Here is an 18,502-nt window from a genome sequence, read left to right as displayed (position 1 = left end):
GGTCAAGGTCAATACCCTGGGGTATGGCTTTATCTGCTGATGGAGTGGAATAAGCTGGCCCTGCCTGCCCTTCGCCCATCTGTGCAAGGAGCCTGGCCAGCGTGTCTCATCCTTGCAGACCCTGTTCAGCTCTCCTTGCCCTCAGGTGCTCCTCTCTGTGGTCCAGGGATATCCTTTGCATAACCCTGTCCTCCCCACGTGGCATGTACTTTTTCTGTCTGCCTGTCAGTTGACTGAGAGCAGCTTGAGGGCAGGGATCATGCTTGGTGCTGTTTCCCTACCTCCTAGCACAAAGCCTTTTACTGGGCAGCACCTCAGTGAATATGTGAGTCAAAGACTGGGTCAGACACAACTCTAGGTTCTTTTACAGGAATTTATTTCTGATCTTCAGATAACCCCACAAGCTAGATGTTGTTATCCCATTTTACAGATGAAGAAACCAAGGCACAGAAAGTTTTAATTTCAGCAGCTTATCTAAAGAAACAGCTAGTCAATCGCTGAGCTGGAGTTTGGATCTAGTTCTGTGTGATGCCAAGGGCACACAGACCCAACTCTAGGTGTATTCATTCAACAAATGGTTGTGGGACACTGTCCACTTTTTGCCTTATTAGCTGTGTGACATCTGCAAGTAGGATAGCCTCTCTCTGTCTGTTTCCACATCTGCAAAATATAAGATAGTGATAATATCTACCTCCCGGGGTTGTAAAGCATCTAGAATGATGCCTGGGACACAGCAGGCATGCAAATGGTAGCTGATTTTAGTTACTGTTGGTTATTTTTAGTAGCAGAATACTAGAACACTCTTACTCCTGCCTTGCCCACAGCTCTGCACAGTCCATGCAGTCTGGTCTGACCCACCCAGCTTGCCTTCCAGAAGCTTAGATGCAGGTGTTTAAAGGTTGCAAAAAAGAGCAACCAGGGAGTGGTGAGTCAGCTGGAGATTAATGCCAAGTGCAGGGAAAAGGGCAGAAGGAACTTGCAGCTGGCCAGCCTACGATGTGACAGCCCTCACCAGGGCTTCCCAGACAGAGATCGAAAACCGAGGCCGTGATGGAGTTTGATGCTTTTGTTGGACCCGTGCTGCTCTCAGTGACCGTTGAAACTTCACCTCCAGCTCCTACCAGTACCTTGCCCTGTAGAAGCCTGCATCTGTCACAACTCAGCACTCACGCTTTACAGAGTCTGTGAATCGTGGCGTCACCCAGTGTTAGGAGACGTTGGAGAGCAGCTCCTTCCACTGCCTCATTTTACAGAGGAAGAGCCTTGCCCAGAGAGGGAAAGCTGTTCGCTTAAGAGGACACTGGTATTTGGGACCTGGACTGCTTTGGTTCCCCTCAGGGGTCAGACGATGCCTGGACTGGTGCCTGGGAGGGAGTGGACTCCAATGTGGAAGAGTGTGGGCAAGAGGGAGACGCTCTACTCTTGTTTCCCCCGCTGTCCCCGGCGAATCCAGGCTTCCACTCCTATGGAAAGCACAGCGACTACAGCGGCTGCTGAGGGAAGAGTTGGGCGGCCCCAGGATGTCACCATTCCTGCTGCCTGATTTGTCCTGGACGGGGTCTTCTTGGGGCTCTCTCAGAGGCACGTCCACACAGGCACTGTTGGCGATCGCCCTGGGAGCTCTGCTCTTCTCTCCGTCAGATGGGGGCAAGGAAGACTGTGACGGTGAAGGATGTGGGATGTAGAGCCCAGACCTGGGTCCTGCTCTGACCTGCTGTTTGTTAGTCTGGTCTGACCCACCCAGCTTGCCTTCCAGAAGGACCTTTCTCCAGTGATTCAACTTTAAGGAGCATCGATTTCCTCCTCTGTAAAATGGGCATGACAGTATCCCCCTCAGCAGATTGCTGAAGGATTAAATGTGCTAGCATATGTGAAGCCCCTGACAGATAGAAAGTGCTCAATAAATGGTGGCTCCTCTCTCTCCCTCTCCTTCTTATCTATCCCCCCGGCCGTCTTCATTTGAGGCTGCTTAGCCTCAGTGAGGAAGTATGGCATGGGGCTGTGCTGTGTTCTTACACTTCCCGGTTTATCACAGTCTCCTGAGGGGTGTTGAAAGATGCAGACTTTGGACCCCACCCTCAGACATTCTGATTCAGAAAAAAATATGGAAATCTGTATTTTTAAACGGACGCCTGGTCTCTCTGGATGCAGTAGCTGGGCACCTAGGCTTCTGGAGCCAGTCTTGATGTTTAATCGTGGGAGCCTCTGGTACCCCTGCTCACCAGGCCTCTTAGCTTGGGCAGGTCATGTAATCTTTCAGAGCCTTATTTCAGCACCTGTGATGTGGGACCAACTGGGCGTTTTTTGCAGAGTCCTTGTAAGGTGGAATGAGGCGTGTGTGTGAAGCGCCTCACTTTCACCCGGCACATAGGGGGAGCCTGGTGAAGATCACTTTCCCCCAGGCGCCACCTGTGCTTGTACAGTTACGCTATACACAGACAGGCTTGTTCGAGGGGTTGAGTGGGGCCTGAGAACAGATACTGAAGGGCTGGATTACCCTTTTCTAATACATGCAAATGTTCCGTCCAAGCTAGCTGTAGCCCCGTTTCCTCTTGTAAAGAAGGAAACCAAACCTTTAAAATGTACCTGCCAACCCACTTGGATACCCTTCTTTGGGTTTTGCAGAGGAGACACTGCTCGCGATGGAAGGCCACCTGAGTTCCACCTCTCATCTTGCTCCTCCTTCACTGAGCCCCTTCTGGTGGTCGTTGGTGCCTGTCTTTGAATCCCAGAGCCAGTGAGCTCTGCTCATGTTATCTGGGCTCTAAAGGCACCAAGGAAGACCAGACACTGCTAATGACTTGTCAGCTCTCTCAGCCATGGCCTTCTCAAAGAAGCCTGTGACCCTGGGCTTGTCAGCGCTAATGTGCTTTTATACCTCAAAGGGACTTGACAACGGGCAGGTCTGCAAAGGCTGTAGATGGTTGTTTGGGAAGGACAGAGAATGTGTTCGCAGGTTGGCTCTCTGAGCTCCTGCCCTTTCCCCTCTCTGGTGCTCTGCTGCTGTCGCTGGAATGCTGTGCGTGTGGCTGGTGCACATGAGCATCAAAGTCTGAGCAGCTGCTACCCCTGAAGACTGTGTGCCTGTAGGGTGGGTGGCACTGGGCAGCAAGAAGAGGCTCACTTAGGAAAGAGCATCTTCTTTTTAAATTGAAGTGTATTTGACACACAGTATTGTGTAACTTTAAGGTGTACAGCATTCTAATTTGATACATTTAGATATTGTAATATGATTGCCATTGTAGAGGTAATTAGCACCTCTGTCATGTTACATTATTTCTTTTTAGTGGTCGGAATCATTAAGATCTAGTCTCTTAGCACATTTGATGATTATAATACATTGTTGTTGTCTATGTTCACTGTACTGTGCATTACATCTCCAGGACTTATTTATCACTTATTAGCCAAGTTTGTCCTCTAAAACAGCATCTCTCCTATCCCCCGACCCACCAGCCCTCGGCAACCGCCGTTTTACTCTCTGTTTTTACAACTTTGGCTTTTTTAGATTCCACATTTAAGGAAAGAACTTCTTAGGCTGCTGCCAACATCCTTTGTGTGACCACCAAGTCTGCCTGAGGGACCATGAGTGTGGCTGGCCCTTAGCTCTTCTCTTCCTGTTAAAGCCGCATAAGATAGTGTTCATTCCTTAGCGGTTTTTCCCTCCTGAGCATCTGGACTTACAAATCCCCTTAGATCATAACAGAGCAGATGCCCAGCCAGCGCGGGCTCCTCTCTTCTCCAGCACTGCTTTCCGGTTTGACTGCTTCCCTTTGTATCTTAGCTTTTAACCCATGTACAGGAAGCAGCAAAATGCCACGAGGAGAACATGGCTTTAGAGGGAGAGTGGCCTGAGAAGGACCCCGGCTGTGTGAGCGTGTTTGTGTCTTGGGTCCTCAGTTTGCTCCTCTGCCAAAGGGGATAGTAAAGCTTAGCTGGCAGCATGACCGTGAGGATTAAATGAACTGATGGATATAAAGCTTGTAGTCCCTGTTCCCAGCCATCAGAGGTGATGAATAAATGACAGCTATGGCATTATTACGTAGCAGCACCTCAGTGCCATTGCAATTGGGTTAAGACTGAGATGGAGCTCTTGGTTTCTTCACAGATATAATTCAGTCGAGGTCAGTATCCGATTTTGGACTGTTTACCCTGTGAGGCATCCTGCTGGGCACTTGGCACAGATAAAAATTAAACACTGTCTCTGTTCTCACTGTGTTCTTCTTGCTCATTCTCAATTAATCTTGTCTTGTTTCAGCTTCCACATGCCTCCCCGTCATTCTGAATTGTTCTGGGTACTCCTTTGAAGGTTAGTTTGACGTTCAAGCCTTTGGCCTTTGAGGACCACTCACCTTCAGAGTCCCACCTCCCTCCCTCTCTAACACACGCTCTCTGTCCTCCCAGTTCACTGAGGAAACAGCATGGTAGCCTGGTTCCAGTGCACTCCATGGCGATGCCTTGGACACATTGCTCACCATCTCAGAGTCCCTCCTTCCTCTTCTGTAGGGGAGACTGTAAAGCCATCTCTCAGTGTTGGATGAGGATTCATGCCTGCAAATCCATGTCCCAAGATCAGATGGACCCACAAAGACCAGACTGCAGGAAACAGAAGAGACATACTTGAGTCTGCATCTGCCACATACCAGCAGGACCCCAAGCTGCCTTGACCTCAGGGAGGCCCCGGGTGAACATCGATCTGTGCCCTTTGTGGTGTCATTTCTGCAGCCTGCAGAAGAGGAGCCAAACAGCTCTTTTCTGTTCCTCTTCCCTCTCCAGGCCCCTTACAATAGTGGATGATGGTGAACAGGGGATGATGATAATGGCTAATTCTTGTTGGGTATTTCTTGTGTGTGTGTGTTTGTGTAAATATACGTATTTCAGTTAACAATTATTATCTCAAAACTGGGGTTCAGAGAGGTTACATAGCACCCTTGAGCATGTGGAGGACAGGGAAGGTGGCTGAAATGATGGTGAGGGCCCCTCCCAAGTGTAACTGCAGACTCTTCTGATGGTTGAGTAACTAGTATGCCAGGGAAATAATCAATTACCTGTCTCCTCAGCAACACCCGATGTTTGGCTTAGGTGTTGTTGACGCGTTTTGCTTATCTTCCTGTGGGTGAAGAAACAGGTCTCGGAAAATTTAATCCAGCTGGCAGTGCTATGCCCAGAATTCAATTAAGTCCATGATTTCCAATTAATGGGCCCTCACGCCAAGATTGAGGTCATAACATTAATCTTGCTTTTATTTTAGGATTTCCACTGTCATGATTTACAGTGAAGCCCAGCCAGTCTTGTCAGGATTATTGGATCATAATTAAGCCAGAAAGATAGCAGAGCAGCTAGTTAACATGGGAGCCAGGGAGGGACCCCCTTTCTTTGCTTAGTAAGCCCACCCCAGGCAGCATGGGCCCACATGTGAGGATTTCCATCCAAGGACCATTTCCTGCATGTCTGATCTCTGTGCAGTTCAAATCCCCATACGATAAAATCTCTAGACAAGGAAAGGATTTCAGAGTCCCAGTTGGTGACCCATTGTGAGCAATGTTCTAGTTAATTCAGTGCCACCACATACACCTCCACTTGAAGTTACCGTTTACTAAGTTGTCATTGTAACAGATAGTTTGCTTTCACAGATAGTGGATTTAATCTTTGTGATGATTCCATGAGGAAGGTATGGCAGGCTTTCTCGCTGCATAAAGGTTATACAGATGGTAAGTGGCCTTCCCACTGAATTGATGGCATTTCCGAGATGCAGACCACTCCTAAGTGCCTGCTTCTTTCTCTTTCTCATGGTTGTTGTCCAGGAGGAGCTCCTTCACTTTCCCTATGGGAATAAGAAGATAGGATGCATAGGCAAATACTGTTTATGATAGCCTTCTAGGTGACAGATGCTTATCTGTCATTATCTCACTTAAACCGCATCTCATACATTGAAGGAAGATATTATCTGCCCCCATCCTACACTCGAGGAAACTGAGGCTTAGAGAGATGAATTAGCCTGCCCACTGTTACACGGGTAGTAAGGAAGGAGTGTCAGTGCAGTCAATCCGGGTCTGCTTGTTTGCAAAGCCTAGGTGCTTTCAGTCACATCGTGCTGGTTCCAAATGTTCTTTTCTTTTCCTGGTTCTCTGGGAGTGCGTGTTATTGAGGTGAGACTCTTAGGGACAAGTCATACATGGAGGATCATTTTTTGAGTGGAGGGTGTCTGAAGAGAGGCTAGGAACCAACCTCCTACCCAGCAGGAAAGAGTGCGCCCTTGAGATTCAGCCATGTCTGCTGTGCGCCCGGTCCACACCTGGATGTTCTCCCAAGTCTGGCCAAGCTCCGAAGTCAACCGCTGTCACTGACTTGACTGAGTTTCCTCTGTGTTTGGTTTTCCCACGAGAGAGGGTAGTGGTCAGACCTTTATGAGAATGTCTCCATAAGCCAATTGCCTGCAGGAAGCTTTGTCCTTGAGACCAGGGCAATTGAGGAGGCACAGGTTCTCTTCGCACTTAGGTAGCAGATTTTCCTCCAAATGCCTGCTGTGGGTTTTGTTGGTGCTGGTTGGTTTTTTGCTTTTTCTTCGTCCCAGGATTCACCTTCAGAGTGTTTCTGCCTTCCCTGTTCGGTTAGCTCTTAGACATGTGTCTGCTCTGAGTTTGCTTAGCCTCGCTGAGCGTTTTATGCTTGGCACGGCTTACTACTGAGACTGCCTCTCCGAGGTTCCTACGAGTGCGTTTATCTGATAATTAGAGGCTGAAAGTACTGCCTTGGAATTTCTTCAGGTGCCCTCGTATGGAAGTCTGGCTTTTGAAAATGCGCCCTAAAGGGTGTGCTATCTCTGGGGAAGTCCACTTGTCGGAGGCAATATTAATCTGCTCTGTGAACAGCTTCTTGGAAATCTGTTGACAACCATTTTTTTTTTGTCATTTGTTATGCCAGTGTGAGGACCAAATCCTGCAAGCAGTTATGCAGAGAGCAAGTACAAGTTCTTACTCTTTGGCTTGACCTTCAGGCCTTCTGGGATCTGAAGTCCGCTCATCTTCCCAGCCTGCCTCCCTCCCTCTCTAACACAGCATTCTCCTCCTGCCTCATCTGGTTGGTGGAAACTGTAAGACCATCTCAGTGCTCTTAGCATGGTCCCTGGTACAGTTACAGCTGGTGCTTGGTTGTGATCCTTTTCCTTTTTCTGTATGTCCCTGATGTGGTAGTCTCTTGGCCATTGCTTTCTTTTCTCCCCCAGCCTGAGATGCTCTTCAGCCCATTTCTATCCAAATTGCAATTCAAACACCACCTCTCCCATAAATCCTTCCTCTTTCCTACTTCTAGCAACCTGCATCGCTCTCCATAAGCTGGAAATAACCACCTCTGAGCTCCTGTTCACTTTACATGCATGTATATGCAATAATACTTGGTGAGTGTGAGCAAGAGAAAAGCAGTTAGCAATTATGGTGCAGCTCTAGGTGAGATGTTAGAGGAAAACTACTACTGACCTGGAAAGCTGCTTTTCAGTGTCAAGTTGAAAGAATGGCAGATCCAAGCTGTACATAGTATGATCTTATTTCTGTGTACATGTGCACAGAACACACAATACATGTGTGTGCATGCATGCAAAAATGCAGAACTAAAAAGGCAAGGATATACAGTTCTCCAAAATGTTAACTGTGGTTACCCTTGCTTGTTTTTTTTCTTGTTTTATTTTCTTCTCGGCTTTAATTCCATTGCCTTTAGTTTTCATGGACCTCGGGTGCAGAGAAGCGAGTTAATCCTATTGCGTGTGGTCTTTACACTGCACAAGGCCCCTCTCTGGTTTTATTCTAGGTTTTCTTTTTTTTTTTTTTCCCTTCATCCCCAGTCCCATCCTCTTTTCTCAGCCATTTTCTTTCTTTCCAATGCTTTTGACATATGGCTTTAGATGTGCCCAAATTTTCCATATGGAATAGGAATGACCTATGTTTGTTATGTTATTACATAACAAAATATGTATTATATAATGTTATATAACAAAATATGATATAATGAAACATAGCATATATACCATATGTACGTACATAATATACATGTTTAAATCTGAAGGAAAACCTTTTTTTAAAGTAGAGACCAGAATTCACATCTCTGCTTTGAATCTCTTTTCCTTCCTCTCCCCTCCACCTCACAACCATGCACACACACACACACACACACACACACACATATGAATGCAGATCTCTCGATCAGCTGTACTCCCAGCTCTAGAATCCCGGGATTCTTTCCTGCATGTTGGTTGGTCCCTCCCTTGGGCTCTGTGATATGTGGTTCTGTATGGAGTTTGCACTCTGTCTTGTCCCAAGGAATTGAGCCTGGCTCTTACTTCTCAACACAGGACACAGCTTTGCAGAGAATGGCCCCGGCAAGGCAGACAGCCCTGTGGGACCAAGGATGGTATTTTGTGGTGATTCATATGTCTGTCTTCTCCCAGTCTGGGCTCTGTTCAATGGTATGGCAAGAGGGACACAGGCTCTGGAGTTAAAGGTGTATGTGTGTATACCCACACATATATATGTCAAAACTTATCAAATGTTGCATTTTAAATACGTGCAGTTTATTGTATGTCAATTTTATATATGTTGGTAGAGCTGTTTTTTTTTTAAAAAGTTAATGATAGCAATGATTGGGGAAAATAATTTTAATTTCCTGGTGTATCTGCCTGAGACGTGGGAATATGTTGCTAACGCCCCATTGAGTATTGAAACACTATGAGTCTGGGTTGCTTCCTCTCACGGTTTGAGCAGGACCCCCATCTCTGTGGCTGTATGAATCTGGCTGTGCCTTAGGGAGTGAGAAGAGTGTGGGTCTCGGCATCACACAGACATTTGTGTATCCTAGCCAAGTAACTCTGTGTGAACGAATCTCCTCTTTGAGACACAATTGCCTCATCTGAAAAGTAAGAGGAAAGCTATCTTTCGGTTTTATTGTGTGGGATTCTGTGTGTTCCTAGCATACTGCTTAGCTTGTGGTGAGGCTCCTTTGGCGTATGTGTAGCATAGGTGTGTGTTGTGTGTAGTATACAATATGTATACATTGACCTGCATCCTGTAAACGACAAGCAATATCTGTCCACAGTAGTTGCTGCTCCTCTGGAGAGCAATGACTGGATCTTTCTCTAAGAGGTCTGCTTGCAGTGGCAGCTCCAGAATTTCTGTCTAGGAGCAGCTCAGAGAAGACAGTCTTCTTGGCAGGAAAAGGAGTTGAGAAACTCTTCTTGGGGCTGCATTTGCCTGGCAAAGCCAGCGCTTTCCTGAGATGCTGTGCGTGCGAGGGCTATTTGGGAGCGCTGGTAGAGTTCTCCCAGTCACCCTTTGAGGCCTCTCTTGCCTCCCCTCCACATTAGATGGAACTGAAATGGTGAAAAGAAGATTTTTGATTGGTTTTTTCTTTGCAGTATTCTTTGAGGAGGCCATCAGTCCTTGCTATCTCTGTCCTTTATCATGCACAGAGTCAGATAACAGTGAGGACGTTTTCTCTCTTCCAGGCAACAAGGCTGGTCATTAGAGGGAAATGTCATAGTCTCTTTAATCCAATTTAGGCCCTGACCTTTTGGTTAGAGAAGGGAGGAAAAATTTTGATGATCCCTCGCTTCCTGGTGTTGAGGGGCCATGTGGTGGGCAGAACCTTTTGAATTTCCTTCAGAGTTCCATTGGGGGTTCTCATCTCGCTAAATAGATTCCATCATTATTATTTCATGACGATGAACTTCTTTATTTGGCCCAAGTGTTGGAGAGTAAAGATCTCTTACATAGATCTGTTTCCCCGGCATACTGTAAGTACTTAAAATATTTGTTGAATCAAATTAAGCAATATTGATATATTGTTTTATACAAGAGTTTACTGGGTAGAATTTAGATTGGCAACTATGGCCTGATTCCAATGACCCATGAAGGAATAGAATGTGTTAGATCTGTTCAGCTGGAATTTCCCCAGCACTCAGAACCCGTTAGTAGCAGCTGTGCCTTTTGCCTTTAAGATACAGAGTCAGTTTTGGTGTCAATGTGGTCTTCACTTTGATGGCATTTCTTATTCTTTCCACTCTTATTCTTTTTTCTTTTACATCTTCGATCCTTTGGGAGAGAGGAGCTAGTGGTTTACTTAATTAGCTCCTCTTATCTGTCTGAAGATAAAAATTTCTCCCTGGTCTTCTCATCAAGTATTAGTCTTGTCGACGATAAAGTTCTTGTTGATTAGTCTTGTGTATGATAAAGTTCTTGTTGGATTTCATGAAATCCCCATCTTAGGCAAGCATACTCAGTGGGTGGTGGAAGATACAGTGCTGCAATCAGAAATTCAGAGAAAGGTGAGGAGACAGTGAAAGCATCTGGTGCCTACCGTTAGGCAAAGCCCAGGTCTCTGTCAAGGTTGATCTGTTTGATCTTCCTGGCCATCCTTGCCATCTTCTCTCTGACTCTTGCATTCTGCAGCAGCCCAGTTTTACATACATTTATTGAGTGCTTTCTCTGTGCCAGGTGCTGTGCTAAGATTTTAGGGGGCTGTGAAGAATTACGAAACGTAGTCCCTGTTATTGAAGACCCAGACTCTCTGGGGTTGAGGTGGGAGCAGGGGCAGACCCATTCACAAATAATTCTAATACAAGTCAGACTGCTCTGAATCCTGGGATGGACGTGCAAAGTGAGATGAGAGACAAGGCCCCTCATGAAAGAAGGCAGGATGGGGAGGTGGAGAAGAGCAGAGTCTTTGGATCCAGCCAAACCTTGGTCCAATCTCATTCTGCCATGACTGTTACTGATCTTCACCAAAGCCTCAGCTTCCGCAGTGGACTGCGACCTGACACTGGGCTTCGTGCGAGGGTCTAATGCCGGACTTGATGGAAACTGCTCAGCAGAGGGCCTTGCCTAAAGTACACGTTTAGTAGATGGCCTTTTACAATGATGATAGTGTCAGAGAACCTCAGGACTGGATGGGACTGAGGGGATCATCTAATTCATTCCCCTGTTTTATGCTCTTTGACGCCCTGAGTCTGTGCTTCTCCTGTGGCCACATAGCTCAGGAAGCTGGGGCTGCGCCTCCCATCAAAATCCAGAGGAGTGGGCACGAAAATACTTCCATACTAATTTGAGGGTATCAGGAGTGATAATAAAATATTTAAGAACTGGCATGATAATACAATTTTATATATATGTATTATAAATATATATAATGTAAAGTATAGCCCCCCTTTATTCTCGAAACAAATATGCACATGCACATATAACTGTTTACCAGGTGATACTATTTATAGCACAGATTATTTATCATTCTAATTTCCATTTTTTTGGTTAATTTGGACTTCTCTGGAGTGTCCTTGTCATTAGCTAAATGATTCCTATTTCTGAGATGTAGGCAATGGCATCGGATCTTTCCAGCAACTTCCCCATTAAAGTGACTGTCATAAGGGCCCTGGCACCTTATCCCAGCTGGAGAAGGGCCGAGCTTGCTGTTGACTTGTCAGGGCTGTGATGCACTTGGATGCCAGGGCTTCCTACGTGGTTCGAATCCTCAAAGCCTGCATCACTTGGCAGGTCTGGCACCACCTGCTCTGCGGCCTGTGCCTGCCAGTGCTGACCTCCTCTGGAGCCATTGGTGGATGCTGTCCACACCCAGGCCTCTGCCCCTGTGGTCTGTTGAGCAGCTGCCAGACCTGTCCATATCCAGGGCCACTGCTGTGCAATGGCATCCAGTGACTTGTAGTTTTAATAGCTCATACTAAGTGCCAAATAGTAGTAAAGTATTTCAGTATTTCAAAAACCAGTACCACTGAATCTGTGTGAACCTGAATATTAGTTGTGCAAATAGCACATACCATACAAGGCATCAGATGGGAAGGGGAACCCCAGAGCTATAAACAGGTTCACCTCTGTTAAACATTTATGATTCCGAACTATCAGAAGTGATGGGTTCATATGTGCCGCACAGGAAGCTCCAGGAAGTGAGCCTGTTCTTGTTGCACACATCTCCAGTCTGTCTTTGTCAGCCCCGAAACTGAACACACCGCCCATTTTTGCTGAGGCTGCCTGGTTTTGCTGCAGACAGCATTTTTTGTGGCTTTCTTCTTTCCATTCCCCAGAGCCACCTGGTAGCTATCATTTATTAGTATGCAAAGGGTTTACAGAACTGTGTCTTATATAATCCTCACCACAATCCTATGTGATATTCTATTAATACATCCCTTTTACAGAGAAAGAAATCGAGACTTTGATCAGTTACTTTGCTTCTCTAGGCTGTATCTCCAGCTAGTAGCAGGGGATGAATCCAGACTGATTCTGGCTGACTTCAAAGCCCAGATTTTTGACTGTGGTGGTTTTGTACCATTTCTAACCTCTCGATTGGCTTAGAGAGGGTCTACTCTTTTGTTTCGTTTTATTTTTGCCTGTGAAATTGTTATTTCTAATTGGATTCTTGGGCATTTTGTGGTAGGTAATCCAATGACTCATTTATATGGGAGCTGAATTTCTAAGAATTACAATAAAAATTCCTAAGTTTTAGAGAAAAACCTCATGACTTAAAAATCACATTGACATATATGGTCTCATTTGATCCTTTTGACACCATGAAACCTATAGGGAAGTTTTTGTTCTCCATTAGTTCCGATTTATAGAGGGAGAGGAGCCCTCAGAGGAGGAAAACATCATTCTTCAGGTCACACAGTTTTTAAGTGGAAAAATAAAGTCTCCAATCTGAGACCTTTCCTTGAAGTCCATCCTCCTCTCTGTCAGCTTCCCTGAGGTGGGATGAAGGGGGAAGGAGGGTTAGGCAGTCTTTGATTCTGGAAGCTGAGATAGTGGGCTTTTCCATGACCCATCCAGTTGTTATCCCCGTGTGAACCATTTCTCTAATTGGGGGGAAGCCAAGAGCTGGAAAATCTGTTACAAACAAGGATGACAAGGCCTCTGTGGCTAAGACACTGGTTACTTTCTCCTTGCCAAGTGTCGTAGAGAAGGAATATCGTGTTCCTAGAACAGGGGCTAGTGGTATATCTCATCAGGGTCCCTTTAACTTGGAGGATTTCTATCCTGCAGTTGTCAACTTTGTAGAAGCCAACTTTGTAGCATAGTGACACTTAAGTAACCACAGAGGAATATGCCCCACTGATGAAAAGGAACATGGACATGAACAGATCATAAAGCCAGAATTGGGATTATCAAACAGGCTGGTCCTGAAGTTATGGAATCAGAAGTTGCAGTTACTAGACCTGAAGGACAAAGACTTTCCAGAAATTGGAGAGGTGATGCTGTGTGCACCAGAGGACCCGCTGAGGAAGGCTGATGTCCCAAGAATCTTGATTGTTGCCAAGAGTCCTTTGCCATCTCTTTCCCCTCCTTAATGTACTGGATTATCTTGAGTATTTACACCAGAGCTGAGACAGTTACTACCACAATGAAGCAGAGTCTCAGGTCTTAGAAAGAGTCAAGTACTGAAGGATGTTCCTGGTAGGCTCCTAGCCTGCTTGGAGTGGAAGATCCACACAGGGCTACTTGTGGACTCAGGGCAGCATCTGCCTGTGTTTCACAGGCCAGGCTGGAACCTTGGTGTGATCATGAACTGGGAGGAATTATGTGCAGAGGAAGCATTGAGGAAGGACATATTGAACTTCAATAGCACAGCACTTGCCTGTTGTCTCGTCATTCTCCCACCTAGATATAATTGCTGTAGCTGTTTTGAAAATGTGGCAGCTAAAAGCCTGGTCTCAGGAGCAGCCTGCCTGCGTTCAAATCCTGGCTTACAAACCGTGGGACCTCGGGTGAGTCACTGATGTGTCTGTGCTTGGGTTTCCTCGTCTGTAAAATGGAAATGAAGAAGCATCTGCCTCATAGGGTGGTTGTGAAGAGTAAATGCTACATGTAAAGAATTTAGATCAGAACATGGTCTGTAGTAGGTATTCAGTAAATTTAAGCCATTATTATTATTTTATGTTTATTAAATCCTCTGAATGCTTTCTCTAAACTCAAACACTTTTCTTTTACAAAAAGGAGATTGTTCTGTGTATATTTTGTGTCCTACTTATTTTTCATGTAGGCCTTTGCCGTGAGCATCTGTCCTCTTCTACAAGGGGGCTTTCCTAGCTAGTTAGATGGCGTTGTTGGAGATACTCAACCAGTTCTCTTACTATGGAACAGTACATCAGAGTCTCTTGCCATTATAAACACCTCAGTGAACATCTTTTTTGCTAAATATTTGCATACCATCCTTTTCTTTTGATGATTGTGCTTTATGGGGTAGCATCCCTTCTGAGGGTCACCAAGTGGAATTATGTGCAACGTTGGGTGTCGTGGGCACACACATTGTACAAGGAGTGGGAGCATAACCACTGTGCATTATGGACTCTCCAGGGCAAGGCATCCGTCCACATTTTCCTTCGTCTTTCATGGTACTTCTCACAGTGTTTTGCTTGTGGCTGCCAAATCAATAAGATGCTTATGGAAAGTAGCCGTACCTGCTTTTCCTATATTTCTAGTTACATTAAGGCAATTAAGACCAGCCTTAACATTACTGCTGGTCTGCTTTTCTTCTTTTAAACTGTGCTGGTCTTCTTAAATATATTCCATTTCAAGTCACTATTGATCACCTCAGATGTTTTTTTGGAGTAAAGCTTGATATAAATAAACGAGCAAACAGCTAACTGACAGTCCAGTGGGGAACAGATTGTCTCCCAGGAGATACAAATTTTGTGTCACTGCGTGAGAACTGGTCAGGTTACACACGTGGTGAGTTCCTCTGACTTGGGCGAGATAGGATGTGGCTTATAGTCTCCTAAGTATTGGGAATCTCAAGAAAAACTTGTTTATTGCATCCTTAGAAATGACACAATGGGGGCAGACTGCAGTTCTCTGGTGCTTGTTTTTGGTGGGTTGAGATCTTAAAATGACAAGACATCACAGAACAAGAATCTACCGGAGCCTTGAAGGCGCAGACCTGGGTCTTTCTCTCTGGATAGCACTCTCATGCTCTCCGGACTCTGACCTCCTCACTCCCACCCTCTGAGACCTTCAAATCCCCTAGGATCCTTTAGGAAGCGCAGGCTGTGTTCTTCCCGCTGGGTGCCATTTTAGCGGAGGCATTTAGAAAAGTGTCAGAGGTGGCAAGCTCTGATTCCTAACAATACCAGTCTTTTCAACCATCTGTTGCAGAGATTAGAAAACTGTTTCTGCCAAGGGCCAGATAGTAAATACTTTTGACTTTGTGTGCCCTCAGGTGTCTGCTTCTCACTCACCCTATGGTCATAACTGCTCACCCCTGCTGTCGCAGCGTGAAAGCCGCCATAGGCAGTGCGTAAAGGCACGAGTGGGGCAACTTTACTTATGGACACTGAAATCTGACCTTCGTATAGTTTTCACCTTATTAGACACTTTTCTTCTTTTGACTTTTTTCAATCATTTAAAAATGTAAAGGCCATTCTTATTTCACAGACTATAGAAAAATAGACAATGGGCTGGATTTGTCAACCCCTGATCTGCACTCATCATTTTTCTTCTGCATATCACTTTCTGGCTGCACCATTTCCAGCTTTGTTGTGTCATTGTTTGAGACCTCTCAGCTCTTACTCTCAGCTAGCTGAGGCTCAGAGGTTCTTTGGAGAATCTGTGCTTCTGGCCCTCATGTAGCTCATTAGAGAGCCAGAATACCCGCCTAAAAGGACCATTTAGGACAAAAGCAGATAACGTCTCTCTTGTCTTTTTTGTGTCCCGGCTGGTCTGACGTGTAATTTGGGTCTCTGAAGGTTACAGATGGATGCTGACAAGTGGTGCTGGTTTCTGCAGGTTCCAAGGTTCTAATGAACAGAGTGTGCAGCCTGAGTGATGATGAGAGTCTGATTTTTAGGTAATTGAGGATATTTATATCTTTTGATAGGTTGGTGCCTCAGAGTTCTGTTCCAGCATGAAATTGAGAGTTAGAGAGAGATCAGGATAATCAATTTCGTGTCCTCTCCTCAGAACAATAATCTATCAGAGGGGTGTTCAGGCTGGAGTAGTAACTTGGGATGGAAACGGGAATTATAAACATTTTATGCTGCTCTATCTTCACTATATTTACAGTGAAAACGCAGTACAGATTTTTATGTGGAGCATGTTTGGAAGGAAATAATATGCCCCATGTCATAGGGAAACAGAACACAAGAAAATATTCTCAGATTTGTAGCTCTAGCCCTCGTCTGTGGAGCTGCCCATCAGACCGGTCCCTGGCATTTTATTTAGGGCTGTGAAGCAGTGGGGTGACAGAGACTCAGGCTGCCTGTGTAATGAGATTGGTTTGGTTGCTCTGACAGATGCAATGATTTATGAGAGTGCTTACTGCGAGGCATCTGCTGTGGCGAGCAGCCTGATGAAAGGCTTACAAGTGGGAGGTGGAGGAGAGCAAGGACGGGGAGAAGGGTGGCTGTGTACAGGCAGGTGAGGACCATCCTGATCGCAGCGGTTAGCGTGGTGAGCTGTATGGCGCTGTGGAGTAGTGTGAAATGGCAGAAGTAGCGTGGGCTTTGGAATTGCTCAGCTCTGACTTTGATCCCTGGCTCTGCTGCTCATTCGCCGAAATCTTAGGTGAGTTGCTTCTCCTCTTTGAGCCTCCATTTCTTCATCTATCAAATGGGGAGAAAAAACCCTCCCCTTCTCTCCCACTACATGACATTGTACTAACGTAAAAGTCCAAGCGGAGTTCCTCTGCATGGGAGAGCTCAGTAGGTGGTAGACATTATTCTTGTTTGTCTGTGTGTCTGTTCATCTGTTTATTCACCAGCATTGATCATTCTTTTCAATTTCTAATAAAGCCTCATTTTCAAATAGATGCCTAATGGTGGCTTAGGCGTCGATAACTCTTGTGATCAGGATGCAAGTACCTAACAGTTCACATAGGTATGAGCATTTAAATGGCACGTGGGAGTTGAGTAAGGACCTGAAGTAGGATTTAAAGAACAGCTGCCTGGCCAGTCAACACACTGAAAGATACACCACCTCACTAGTCATTGGGGAAATCCACAAAATAAAACCAAACGGAGGTATTGCTTCCTACTCAGCAGATTGGTGAAAAGTTTTAGTCTGACAATACCAAGTGTTAAGGAAAACACAGAGTGAGGGAGCTGATATGCACTATGAGTAGGAGTTTAAACTGATACGACTACTTTGTTAATATCTAGAAATTTGAAGATGTGCATAAGCTACCTACTCGCAAATTCCACTCCTAGGTATAACCTAGGGAGAATCCCTCACGTTCAATCAAGCCACTGTGCTCATAACCACATTGTTTGTCATAGGAAACAACCTTAGTCTCCATCAATGGGGCAGTGGATGCGTACTTAAGTGAGCGAGAGTTCCATGTGGGATCAGCATAGAAGATTTTTAAACAATGGTGAGTGAACAAAATAAAGTTGCAAACAAAACCATTTGCATATAGCTTGAGAGCATGGGAAACGATATTAATATATTGCCTATGGATCCCTACATACAATAAAAGTTTGAAGAAATTATTTGGAAGGATAAATATTAAATTCAGGATAGTATTAGGAGAAGAAAGAGGAGTGTGGTTGGAAAGGCTGCCTAGGGCTCATGTCCCAACTCTGCCACTTACTTACTGTCTTTATACCATTAGACAAGTGTCTTAACCTCTGTGCCTCAGTTTTCTGATGTATAAAATGGGAGAATAATATTATTGACCTCATAGGTATGCTTTGAGGATTAAATGAGTGTGTATAGGTCAAATGTTTAAAATAGTACCTAGCATGTGGTAAGTGCTATGTATGTGTTAGCATCTATGGTTCTTATTACATGAGTATTTTTATTATTCTTTCTTTCTTTTTTAAAATGTTAAACTGCAATTTTTTTCATTTATAAATGTTTCAGTATTTTTACTAAAAGATAAGGATATTTTTTAACGTAATTGCAATATCATTACACCTAAAAATTAGCAGTAATTCCTTAATATTGAGTACCCAGTAAGTGTTCAAATTCCAGTTGCCCATAAATATCATTAACTTTTTATGATTTGTTTGAGGTTTATTTCATGCATTGGGCTTGGTTGATTTGTCTTTTAAGACATTTTAAGACATTTTAATATATAGATTCCTCTTCTAACTTTCCTTTTTCTTGAAGTTTATTCCTTTTAGCTTTATTGAGGTATAATTGATACATAAAAACTTACACACTTTTATGCATGCATCTTGGTGAGTTTGGACGTAAGCAAACACTCATGATGCTATCGCCACAACCTTCAAAACTTTGCTTGTTTTCGTGTGTGTGTGTGTGAGTGTGTGTGTGTTGTGTTTTGGTAAGAACATTTAACATGAGATCTTTTTTTGTTTTTTTAATTTGCTCTCCAGACTTTTCACAAACACATTTAATCATTGTCCACATGCTTGCCTCTGCTGTCGCATAAAATGACTGACTAGGTTTGAATGTAGGTATGCATGCCCCTGTCCCAAGGGAAGCTTATTCAGCAGCAGAGTCAGAGTTACAGAGGTTTGCTCTTGTAAGCGAAATCACTCCCTGTCGTAGCATACCTGTGA

General features: G+C 44.8%; 1 protein-coding gene across 18 annotated transcripts in view; it reads left to right on the top strand.

Annotated features, from left to right (window-relative positions):
- The window catches only part of DNAJC6 (DnaJ heat shock protein family (Hsp40) member C6), a 134,931-nt gene that overhangs the window by 69,406 nt on the left and 47,023 nt on the right, over window positions 1-18,502 (top strand). For 2 of the 18 annotated variants that reach the window (XM_070592265.1, XM_070592266.1), the window contains exon 2: window positions 17,255-17,349. The exons of 13 other annotated variants lie outside the window; for them this stretch is intronic. In XM_070592265.1, coding sequence (XP_070448366.1) covers window positions 17,316-17,349 — 34 coding nt within the window. In that variant the 5' untranslated portion in view covers window positions 17,255-17,315. Of the gene's footprint in view, window positions 1-4,503; window positions 4,797-16,273; window positions 16,545-17,254; window positions 17,350-18,502 lie in introns of those variants that run through there. 3 more of the 18 variants (XM_070592267.1, XM_008541624.2, XM_070592264.1) reach the window with 3 other exon arrangements.

The sequence above is a fragment of the Equus przewalskii genome, chromosome 24, assembly GCF_037783145.1.
Source record: "Equus przewalskii isolate Varuska chromosome 24, EquPr2, whole genome shotgun sequence".
NCBI lineage: Eukaryota > Metazoa > Chordata > Mammalia > Perissodactyla > Equidae > Equus > Equus przewalskii.
The sequence above is the reverse complement of the archived record's forward strand: the minus strand, read 5'-3'. Positions and strand labels throughout refer to the sequence as shown.